The sequence below is a fragment of the Salvia splendens genome, chromosome 21, assembly GCF_004379255.2.
Source record: "Salvia splendens isolate huo1 chromosome 21, SspV2, whole genome shotgun sequence".
Taxonomy (NCBI): Eukaryota; Viridiplantae; Streptophyta; class Magnoliopsida; order Lamiales; family Lamiaceae; genus Salvia; species Salvia splendens.
In genome coordinates, this window is record NC_056052.1 from 17,577,669 (window position 1) to 17,589,003 (window position 11,335).

Here is an 11,335-nt window from a genome sequence, read left to right on the forward strand (position 1 = left end):
TTATGTGTTAAGATCATGCATTATATTTTAGTATTTTATGTGTTTTTTAGTATAATATATTTAGATTCAAATAATCGTATTCATTCATTCTGTCAAATCTATTTTTATGAAAAATTCATTACATATCTTTAATTATAACAAATTTTAAAGTTTGGTCGAAGTTTGTGACTTTGAAAATCTAATCCCTGAATAATAACAAAGAGTAGAACACTTTGAAAATCTAATCCCTCAAAAAAGATAATCAATCTTAAACCTATTCTTCCAAATCACGCGATACAGCATAGCTGCACTGTACCCATACAATACCAGCACCAATTTTCACACACATTCCACTCCACGAGAAAATTCTCCATTTCACAAGCTTGCCCAATTTCTTTCCTTCCGGATTCAGATCCATTGTCGGTACGTTCATCTCCCTTGATCCGCCTATTCGAATTCCTGGATTCACTAGTGTTTTGAAATTCATTACTTATCCCATTTGATCACTATCGGTCTCCTGTCTACATATTTTATACTATGATTGGTTATAATTTGTCAAACTCAATTTGCTTTTACTATCCCTTTGATGAATCGGCGAATTTTCGATGATGATAAATGCTCGTAAAAATAAATTACGACACAGAGAATTTTACGTGGTTCGATTTACTGAGGTAAATCTACGTCCACGGGGAGAAATGGGGGCAGGTTTGTATTGCTTGATCTGCGAATTACAGCTTACAACACAGACTTGCTATATGATTATTTCTCCAGAGAGATTCCTTCTTTTCTACCAGATCTAAGTTCTATTTATACATTGAACTAAGATCGTGGTTTACATCATCACTCTAGGTCGTGGATGTCGTGTAGGTCATGGCCTAAGATCGTGGCCTGAGTTGACGCCACGTGGTAGTGGGTGTGTTGGAAGTTGTGGAAATCCTGCATGGGTCCACTAACTCCTTGTTCGGTCGAATACTGAGACCGAACTGCTTTGGTTGCCGATCTGAGAGTAGAGCTTGATGCCGACCTGAGAGCAGAGCTTGATTGGTTGGCTTTTACCGAGCTGTAGGCTGAGGCCGAACTCTTTGGTAATGCCGAACTCATCCGAACTCTTTGGTCATGCCGAACTCATACTCTTCCTTGGGCTTCGGGCTGATGGGCCGTCATTGCTGTTGGGCTTGTTTAGTCCGTACCCCATCACTACCCCCCCCGAAAGACGAAGTGAATCACTTCGGCGAAGCGAGTCACTTCGGCATTCTGGATAAAGGTACGGGGGAGGCTGACGTCGGGGGACGTGCCTTGCATGTGACTGCATTAAATGCGACAGTAAAATCCGGCCGTTGAATCCTGAAAAGGTGGGATTCGAAACGGTGCGACGATTTTGAAATCTTCGCCGAATCTGATAAATACCTCCCTTCTTCATCATAGAAGCACTTTTGCGACTGCTTCTTCTGCACTCTATTTCCTTTGCGAAAATTTTCTTCCGCTTTCAAGAGCTTCTTCAGACTTTCTCCACCTTCAAAAAGTAAGAAAAATGTCTTCTTCTTCTTCTTCGGTGTCGGGTAGCGGTAGGAAAGGGGATAAGGGGTCTTCTAGCCGGAAAGAATCCGGGGAGAAGACCGTAGAGTATTTTCACAGTATCTTGAGTAAGGATACTGTGATATCCCTTCATGAAAAATACTCTTTTCCTGGGGGGAAAGCGGTGGTTCCCGATGATGATCATAGGGCTAACGACCCGCCGGAGGGTTATGCCACCGTTTACGAAGCCTGCTTAGAATGCGGGCTTCGTTTTCCTCTTCCCCCACCTTTTGTAGAGCTTCTTGATTTTTTTCAACTCCCTTTAGGTCAGGTGACTCCGAACTCTTGGAGGCACTTATCGGCTTTTGCTGCCGAACTGCGTAGGCTAGATAAGGATCTGTCTCTGAGGGCAATCCTTAATTTTTTCCAGTTTAAAAGGAAGGGATCTTGGTTTTACTTGATCCCCTTACAGCCTTTTAGGGCCTTCTGCAAAACCAAGTGGCCGAAATGGCAAAACCGTTTCTTTTTTTATAATAGGACTTCGGCTCCGGGCTTTCCTTGGAGAAGGCCGAAGTCCGTGATTCCCCATCCTCGGTTAGAACCGTTGGCCGAGCTCGAGGGCGAGCTCAATAAGATTCCTATGATTAGGAAACAGTATTCGGAAACTGAGCTCGTCAAGGGCGACCTCGTGTTCAATATCTCGTCTTCGGACGAAGAGGCCGAGGGTGAGGATTTCTCTCTATCTTTATGCTCTACTGCTTTAACGAAGAAAACTAACCTTGTTTTCTTGCTTTTTGGCAGTGTTCATGCTGAATAAGGCTATCCGAAAGTCCTCCGAGCTTGAGGAGCCGGAGAAAGAGAAGGCTACCAGCTCGGCGCCTGATGCCGAGAAGAATCCGAAGAGGCAAAAGACCTCTTCGGGTCCAAAGAAGCCGGAGTCGACTTCGGCAAGTAGGAAGGGGAGGACCCAGAAGCCCCCGAGAGCGCCAGAGAAAGACGTGGTCTTGGCGCCTCCTTCGGAGCATATCTGTGAGCCATTTTTATGGCCCACGGACTTCGCCGAGGTGAATTGTCTTCTTGATTCTTTGGCCTGGCTTCTGTCCTGTATTTTTGGTGCCCTCTGTTGACTTTTTTCCTTATCCATTTTCAGAGGAACGATATGCTCTCCAAGCTCGTCGCCGTCGAACTCTCCAAAGCGTCCAATGACTATGCCGAGATGCAGAGGAAGTTGGCGGCTGCTTGTCATCGGGCCGAACAGGCTGAGGCTAAATTTGAGAAGGCCAGAGCTGCTAGGATTTCGGCCCAGGATGAAGCTCAGTTTGCCAAAAACCAGCTCGTCATCCAGCGAGAGCAGGCGAAGCGGAGCGATGCTGCTGCCGTGGTTGCCCAAGGGGAGGCTCTCCGTGTTTACACGGAGAAACTCTTTTTGAGCAGCCAGTTCTCGGCCTTTGTCGGTAGCCTGGTAAGGCTAATTGCCGATAAGGGCGAGCAGGGGGCCGATGTCGTGCTGCCTCTGTACAGCCGAGAGATAGCAGCTCGGCTTCAGAATCTGCCGCTCCTTGAGGAGCTCGCTTCATCCTCGGTCCTGCTTTCTGCAGACCGAGTCCGGAGTTGTCGAGCTGATCGGGACGAGAACCTGGAGGCTATCTTTGCCTCCGTGGGACCCGTTTCACCCGCTTCGACTTACAACGGAGAGGGTGAGGCCGAGCCGCTGGAGCGGGAGGCCGAAGTCGAGCGGGCCGGGCATCCGGAGAAGGAAGCCGATCAGGAGACGCAGCAGATCGGCTACGGTGGCGCCGAGCAGGCTGAGGAGAGCAAGGAGGCAGAGGCTGAAGCTGAAGCAGACAAGGAGAAGGAAGCTGAACCTCACCGAGAAGGCGGAGACGAAGCTGGCGAAGTATGATTTCGTCTCCCTTCTCTTAGTTTAGTTTCTTCCTTTATGTAAAATGGCCTTGAAGCCCTCCTTGTATAGAAAAATTTTTTTCTTATGAATGAAAAAATTCTTCTTTCTGCTCTTGTGTCTTCGTATAGCCTTTCGTACTCTCTTACTCCTGTTGTGGTTTACTACCTGCTCGGTAAGCTGAAATGCCGAACTGACGTAGCTGCTTTGTATTCTTAACTCTCAAGGAGCTGGAGGTACTTCACTGGAAGCGGCTGTACTCTTCGGCTTTAGACGAAGCTGAGAAAAGAGCTGTAGCCGATCAGACGAAGAATGACGAGCTTCTGGCTCGTTTGGTGAAGCTGGATGCCGATAATAAGGACTTAGAGTCCGATAAGAATGATCTGGAGGCCGAGCTGAACACGACCATTGCTGAGAGGACTGCGTACGAGGATTACATCCGTGTGCGCGGGGGAATGACCATTTCAGATGTTCAGAGTCGAGTTGACGAACTGTGGGAGGAATATAATGTACTCCGGAGGAACAATGCGCTGGAGAGCTCGGCTTGCCAACAAGTCGTGACATCATTGCGGCGTTGGGCCTCTCGGTACGACATAGTTCTTGCCCGGCGTCCCTCAATTGAGAGATTCCTCCGGCATTTCCCGCCAACAGATGCTAGTACTCCAGCTCAAACCTCTGATTCACTTGCTCAAAACCCTACTCCAAGTCAGCAACGAACTCAGGGACAACCGGAGACGTCAAGTCGAGGACGGACTGAAGTTCGCAGAGGAGCTGTGGTTATGAGTGAGCAAGATCGGCAAATGCTTCGTGAAGAGACTCTTCGCCGCCGAGGTGCTAGGGCTTCCCGGGCTCAGAGAAGAGGTGGCAGGTCGATTAGAGCATCTCGTCGACCTGCTTATTCTGCGGCTGCCTGGAATGCCCGAACTCAGCTTCACGAGGATTTTGTGAATAGATGGCTCAACTTTAGCAACCCTGGACAGTAGAATAGTCCTTTGTAATAGCGTAACGCCATCTCGTAGGGTAGCGGAGTTGTGTGCCGAACAAGATTTGAAAAATGAAATTTTGTTTTCGCTTCTAACACTGTATTTACAGCTTAGCGAAAAATTTCATCGTACTTGTCCTCGGTCTTATGAAGTAAACTTCTTTGACCGGACTTGTCTTTGGTCTGATGAAATAAACATCTTTGACCGGACTCGTCTTTGGTCTGATGAAATAAACATCTTTGACCGGACTCGTCTTTGGTCTGATGAAATAAACATCTTTGACCGGACTCGTCTTTGGTCTGATGAAATAAACATCTTTGACCGGACTCGTCTTTGGTCTGATGAAATAAACATCTTTGACCTGACTCGTCTTTGGTCTGATGAAATAAACATCTTTGACCGGACTCGTCTTTGTGTTCTAATTTGGCGATTTTCGTCGCCGGGATCGAACTTTCCCTTGTCCTAATTCGGCGAGTTTTATCGCGTGGATCGGACTTTCCCAGTTAACCGAAGTGGTCTTATGCAGTAAACCTCTTTGACTAGACATGGTCGTCCTCGGTCTTATGAGGTAAACTGCTTTGACCGAACTTGGTCGTCCTAATTCGGCGAGTTTTATCGCGTGGATTGGACTTTCCCTTGTCCTAATTCAGGCAAGTTTTATCGCGAGAATCGGACTTTTGTTGCAGTTCGTTTCAGACGAAGTGCTTGATTCTTAAGCAGAATTGTGGTCTTGTATCCTCTTTAGAAGCTTTGACACACAATCGTGGCTTGTTGCAGCTCGTTTCAGACGAACTGCTTGTTTAAGCTGAATTGTGGTCTTGTATCCTCTTTAGAAGCTTTGACGCACAATCGTTGGCTTGTATGTTCTAAAGAGGGGATCAGCCTTTGAAGAACGAGATACCTCAGTTTTATTTGTAAGAGACGACACTCACATAGACAGACACAACGCACGTAGAGACAAGAACAAGTAAAAAACAAAGAAAACACATAAGACTGACTGACCGGACTGTCTCTTACAAATGGAACTTCTTGAGGTTGGAAACGTACCATGTTCGGGGTACTTGTGCTCCTGACGCGTGAGTCAATTTTTAAGACCCTTTGCCGAGGACTTCTGACACCCGATATGGACCTTCCTATGTGGGCTCGAGTTCGCCCAGCTTTTCTGCTCGGCTTACTTCGTTGTTTCTCAAGACGAGATCTCCCACTTGAAATTGCAGCTTCTTCACCCTTTGGTTGTAATACCGGGCTACTTGCTCCTTGTACTTGGCTGCTTTTAGGCAGGCCAATTCTCTTCTTTCTTCGGCAAGATCTAGTTCGGCTCTCAGTCCATCACCATTCATTTCTGAGGAGAAATTGAGTTCGGGGACTGGATATGCCGATCTCAACCGAATCATGGCTTCAGTGCCGTACACCATCGAGTTCGGCTCCGGTGTGACTTCGGTCATTTCGCCGGCCTCTGATTCCGGCTGCGGTGATTGCTATGCTTGATGGTGCCGAACTGATTGCTCGGCACTTTTAAGCGCAATCTGCGAACACACTTGCTCTTTTTCGATCACCTCGGATGACCGCTATCTCTCCTTTAGTGGAGAAGGTGTTCGGCGAGGATGCCTCTGATCGCTATGACCGGGCTTCTTTTTGTCTTCTCTAGATGAGCTGTCTAAAGACCGTTTTCGACGGTCTGCCTCATCGGCACGAGAAAACTTGTCCGCAATGTCCCACATCTCTTGAGCTGTTTGCGGACCGCACTCCACGAGCTTTCTGTAGAGAGCTCCGGGCAGGATTCCATTTTGGAATGCCGAAATGACAAGTAGATCATTGAGATTATCTACTTGTAGGCATTCCTTGTGGAATCTCGTCATAAAATCGCTGATCTTTTCGTCGCGACCTTGACGTATAGAAAGCAGCTGAGCCGAAGTGCTTCTGGCTTCCGCTTTCTGAAAGAACCTCCTGTGGAAAGCATCCATTAGATCTCGGTAGGATCTAATGCTGCCTTGGGGGAGGCTATCGAACCACCTTCTTGCGTTCCCGATTAGCAGCTCGGGAAACAGCTTGCACATGTGGACCTCGTTGAGACCCTGGTTCGCCATGTTATATTGATAGCGTCCCAAGAAATCATGAGGATCCACGAGTCCGTCATAGGTTATCGACGGAGTTCGGTAGTTCTGTGGTAGGGAAGTTCGGGTAATATCGTCCGAGAACGGAGTCCTCAATGCTCCGTACATGGCGAACCCGACATTTCTTCGGTATGGAGGAGATGGAGTTCTCCTGTGATTCCGGTACCGAGGATTCTTTCTTCTGGAAGACACGACACTACTGCGGTAGTGACTGTCTCGTATGGAGGGAGAGGGAGAATCCGCCGTTTTCGCCTCCGGCTGCTTTTGGCTTCTCTGCAGGAAGGTTAAGAATTCCTTCTGCTTTTCAGCCAAAAACAGCTTGACAGCCTCGTTCAAATCGGGCTGCTGGGAAGACTCGGTGTGACGGCTTTTGGAGCGGCTTGTTCCTCCGCCATGAGAACTGGTGGTGGATTTATCCCTAGGCTGTTTTCCAGACCTATGGGATGGATTGGCTTCCTCCTGGTTCTCACGGGCAGGAATACGGGTACTCTGCGATCTGGTATGCATTTTTTGGGTTGAAAAAATGGTCAAAAATTCGCTTTATCACAAATTTGGTTCTCTGTTTCCCACAGACGGCGCCAGTGATGAATCGGCGAATTTTCGATGATGATAAATGCTCGTAAAAATAAATTACGACACAGAGAATTTTACGTGGTTCGATTTACTGAGGTAAATCTACGTCCACGGGGAGAAATGGGGGCAGGTTTGTATTGCTTGATCTGCGAATTACAGCTTACAACACAGACTTGCTATATGATTATTTCTCCAGAGAGATTCCTTCTTTTCTACCAGATCTAAGTTCTATTTATACATTGAACTAAGATCGTGGTTTACATCATCACTCTAGGTCGTGGATGTCGTGTAGGTCATGGCCTAAGATCGTGGCCTGAGTTGACGCCACGTGGTAGTGGGTGTGTTGGAAGTTGTGGAAATCCTGCATGGGTCCACTAACTCCTTGTTCGGTCGAATACTGAGACCGAACTGCTTTGGTTGCCGATCTGAGAGTAGAGCTTGATGCCGACCTGAGAGCAGAGCTTGATTGGTTGGCTTTTACCGAGCTGTAGGCTGAGGCCGAACTCTTTGGTAATGCCGAACTCATCCGAACTCTTTGGTCATGCCGAACTCATACTCTTCCTTGGGCTTCGGGCTGATGGGCCGTCATTGCTGTTGGGCTTGTTTAGTCCGTACCCCATCACCCTTCTTTAGCATTCTGATAGTGGTAGATTGCTATTTTAATTCCTTCTTAATGCTCATGTTACTGGTACCAGCTTTTGACTGTAAATCCTTTATAATAAGTGGGATGGGCTTGACACATTGTATGAAGCGTCCGGCTGAAATTCTATACAACAGGCTGGTTTGGCCGCGACTACCAAATAAATCCAAATGTATCAATAGCTTTGGAATACGCTTTACACGAAATTACACATCTGAACAAGTTAACCTCATAAAACATCTGAGGGAAAGAACAAGTGCTCCGATGAAGGAAGTAAAATCTGCTCTTGTAGCTTGCGACTGGGACATTGGTGAGCCACAAATGTCCTTTTCTCTCTTGTTTTCAATTACTTATTTTGTATCCATGCATGCATTATTTATGGTGGGTTACTCCAGAGGCTGCACAGAATGAGTTAAGGAAAAGAGGGGTTGCTCTTGCATCAAAGAAATTTTCTCGAACTGCTGCAGAGGGTTTTCTTGCACTGGCTCAGGATGAAAAGAAGGCGATTCTTGTTGAACTCAACTGTGAAACAGACTTTGTTGCCAGGAATGAAATATTTCAGCATTTGGTAAGTATAGGATTCAACTACTCTAATTTGTGCCTAACTATTTCATCATTAGCTTCATGACTTCATTATCAGTCCATCACTACTATAATTTGGATAGTACTTTTTAATTAAGTAAAATACTGTTAAGCATAAAAAATATCATACTCTTTGAGGATCTATTTTTTCCAAGATTAAGTTTCATTTATAATTAGAGTTTTGTTATTTTCCTTTTGCGCGATCTGTACACTAATATGCCTTTCACGCAAACTATGATTTTTTAGGCCTTATGCTTGGCAAAATCTGCTTTAGTGATCGAAGGTTCTTCACAAGCATCTGCAGCTATTCCAGTCAGTCCCGAGTCTCTGGAGGTGAGTTACATTCTTAGGAATTTATGGAGAAGACCGCACAGTTTTTGAATACTAATGATTCTACAATCTGTTTCCCCGTTGTGCTTCGTTCTAACGTCAATATTTTTTTAAAATTCTTGCGGAGATCTCACAAAATGTTTTATTGCACTGATTTATTCCACAGGTTTGATTAAAGTCCATGATTCATATTATATTTCTTTTACAGGATTTAAAGATAAACTTTGACCATCCTAAGCTAACTGGAGAGAAAACAGTACAAAATGCAATTACGGAGGTGGCTGTCATGACGGGGGAGAATGTCAAACTTGGAGGAGGTTTTGCAATATCTGCGCCTTCATATGGTGTCATATCTACATATCTTCATACAAGTCCCATGCCAGGTGAGTAGCTTTCTATTTTGTTATAAAGGTCTGATGGAGCTTCTATGTCAGTAGACTCACTACTAATATTACTTCAAAAGTTCAGGTATAGGTCGCATTGCTGGACTTTTATCTCTTGAGGTAGAGGATAAGGATGCTCCTTTGGATGCTGTCCAGCGTGTTGGATCACAAATAGCAATGCATTTAGTTGCTGCAAAACCATTGTTCCTGTCAAAAGAAGATGTTACTTCTGATGCACTTGGCAATGAGCGTGATATTCTTAGGTCTCAGGTACCTTCTTGGATATTTTCTTATCTTTTACCTTCTATATATGGTTAACGACAAGTATTTGTCTATTCTTTCAATTGTGCATCAAGTCCAAAAGGATCTCTTGCCTACTCTGAGTGTGTGTGTGTGAGGGGGACTAGATGGTCTAGATTTTTCCATATTTCAGTAGTAAATATATATCTCTATCTTGTGCAGGCAGAGAAAACTGGGAAGACTTTGATGGCTATAGATAAAATGGTTGAAGGTCGCCTAAGAAAGTATTATGAGGAAGTAGTTCTCTTGGAGCAGAAGTTTATCGTTAACGATTCAGTAAACATAACGGTGAGTTAGCATCTTTATATGCTAATTTTCTTTGGCTTGTAATTTAGCCTCAATTCCCACTGGCTTTAAGTTATTCAAAGTGATTCTTCTGATGGAAGGGTTGCAAAATAATTAGTTTTGTCTTCATCTGTTTGAACTTAAACCTTCAAAATAAGAAGCATTGATTTGCAAGTCAGATCAGCAACAACTTCTTGCAAAATCTCTCTTCTAATAACAAGAGTTGGCCTGAAAGCAATTATAATTACTTCTCACAGAACACTTATTTAAGTTACATTATCAGTGGTTGTGTGGGGCGCAGATTGATTTTATGGACTATGTTTGAAATGCTACGGATCATTGATATATATATATATACTACGCTACTTTGCAGAAAGTGTTGGCGAATCTTTCCCAGGAAATAGGATCCACTGTGAAGATCAGGAACTTTCTCAGAGTTGAAGTTGGTGAAGGGGCTAAAAGGTAACTTCTGTCTACATTTATACTCTTTATTTTCTTGTTAAATGAACATAAATTTTAAGGACGCTTCACGGTGTACTCGAATTCAAGCCTTTTGGGTTCGAGTGTTAACCACTCTCTCTTACTTCATAAACATGGATAAAGTAGTAAATAAGCGTTTGATTCTTGGTTGGCTATAAGGCATTGCTTGTATTATCACAATCTTCACAAGCTAATTATTGATGCACTCCATTCTTCATGTATCCTTCTTGTTCCCATTGTCCATTGTCCTCTTCTTAGTCTCCTTTCCTCACCACCTCTAAATGCAAGCAGACTTCCTCCTCCACCATCTTCTTACTTGCAGCGAGAGTTGCCTGTAGGTAGTACGGAATCTAGCGTAGAGCAGCAAGGGTCCGACGGTGTCATATAAATGAAAGGCATAGTATCTAAACTCTAAACAGAGGAATAAACCGTTCACCCTTCTCCAGCTTATATTTCCATGCATCTATAAAAAACAGGAAGCATAGTCGAACTTCTTGGCTGCTTTTTTATTCCTGCAATTTTGATTGGCTTTCTTAGTGCAGGCTTGAAGATGCCAGTGGAACAGAGCCTCTGTCTCAGACTGCTTAGAGACTAAGCAAACCCCTCCTTGATAACTTAACGTTTATCGGTGTCAAGAGCTTTCTATGCTAAGTCTTTGACATTGAGAATACAAGACTTTTTAATGTATGAATGAATTGCCTATGGGTTTCTAGGTGAGGTGTCTCTGACATTGAGAACACAACTTGGATGAACTGCAAAATTTGTAGGAGATAGTTAGAAGTAGAATAATCACTGTTTTTCTATTTGCATTTTCATCCAGCAATAGGTGAACGAGATGATCTGTGATCCAATAAACATTGTCTTTTGTCCAAAATATGTGGAAAAGAAAGAGATTTGGTTTCTCAGAATTCGATATAGTGCATTTTCAAATAGGTATTGCGACTTTTTTCACCTAAAAAAGGAGAGAAAGGAAAATAAATGGTTACAAATTGCTTCTCGAACATGTATGAAATTCAGATTCTGGCCTATGAAATAATGATGCGTTCGTATGGAAATGATATTATGTAAAATATTATTAGTGTTTATATAGATGTTATAATACTTCTGTTTTAGAATAATATATTCCCTTCGTTTCATAGTAGTGGAGTTATTTTGCTAATTTTGTATATTCTATTAGTAGATTCATTTTCTTTTTTGTAGCAGAAGTTAATATATTTCTTCTCTCTTAGTAATTTACCCTATTCTTTCTTCGTCACACTACCTGTTTTATC

The 11,335-nt window shown here is 44.1% G+C and overlaps 1 protein-coding gene across 2 annotated transcripts; it reads left to right on the plus strand.

Annotated features, from left to right (window-relative positions):
• The first annotated feature begins 248 nt into the window (after positions 1–248).
• Positions 249–10,972, plus strand: LOC121783819 (elongation factor Ts, mitochondrial-like). 2 transcript variants are annotated; one of them, XM_042181998.1, is made up of 9 exons: positions 249–402; positions 7,788–8,014; positions 8,100–8,272; positions 8,533–8,619; positions 8,825–8,999; positions 9,085–9,269; positions 9,462–9,587; positions 9,958–10,046; positions 10,607–10,972. In XM_042181998.1, the coding sequence occupies exons 2-9, from the start codon at positions 7,792–7,794 to the stop codon at positions 10,650–10,652; spliced, it is 1,104 nt and encodes a 367-aa protein (XP_042037932.1). In that variant the 5' UTR covers positions 249–402; positions 7,788–7,791; the 3' UTR covers positions 10,653–10,972. The 2 variants fall into 2 exon arrangements, with proteins under 2 accessions (XP_042037932.1, XP_042037931.1); XM_042181997.1 differs by having other exon boundaries at positions 312–402; positions 7,760–8,014.
• Positions 10,973–11,335: the final 363 nt, after the last annotated feature.

Coding starts and splice junctions, on each gene's coding strand:
- LOC121783819 (XM_042181998.1), top strand. CDS start 7,792: ATGGGCTTGACACATTGTATGAAGCGTCCGGCTGAAATTCTATACAAC. Junction 8,273..8,532: donor ATGAAATATTTCAGCATTTG/GTAAGTATAGGA, acceptor ATGATTTTTTAG/GCCTTATGCTTGGCAAAATC. Junction 9,588..9,957: donor ACGATTCAGTAAACATAACG/GTGAGTTAGCAT, acceptor GCTACTTTGCAG/AAAGTGTTGGCGAATCTTTC.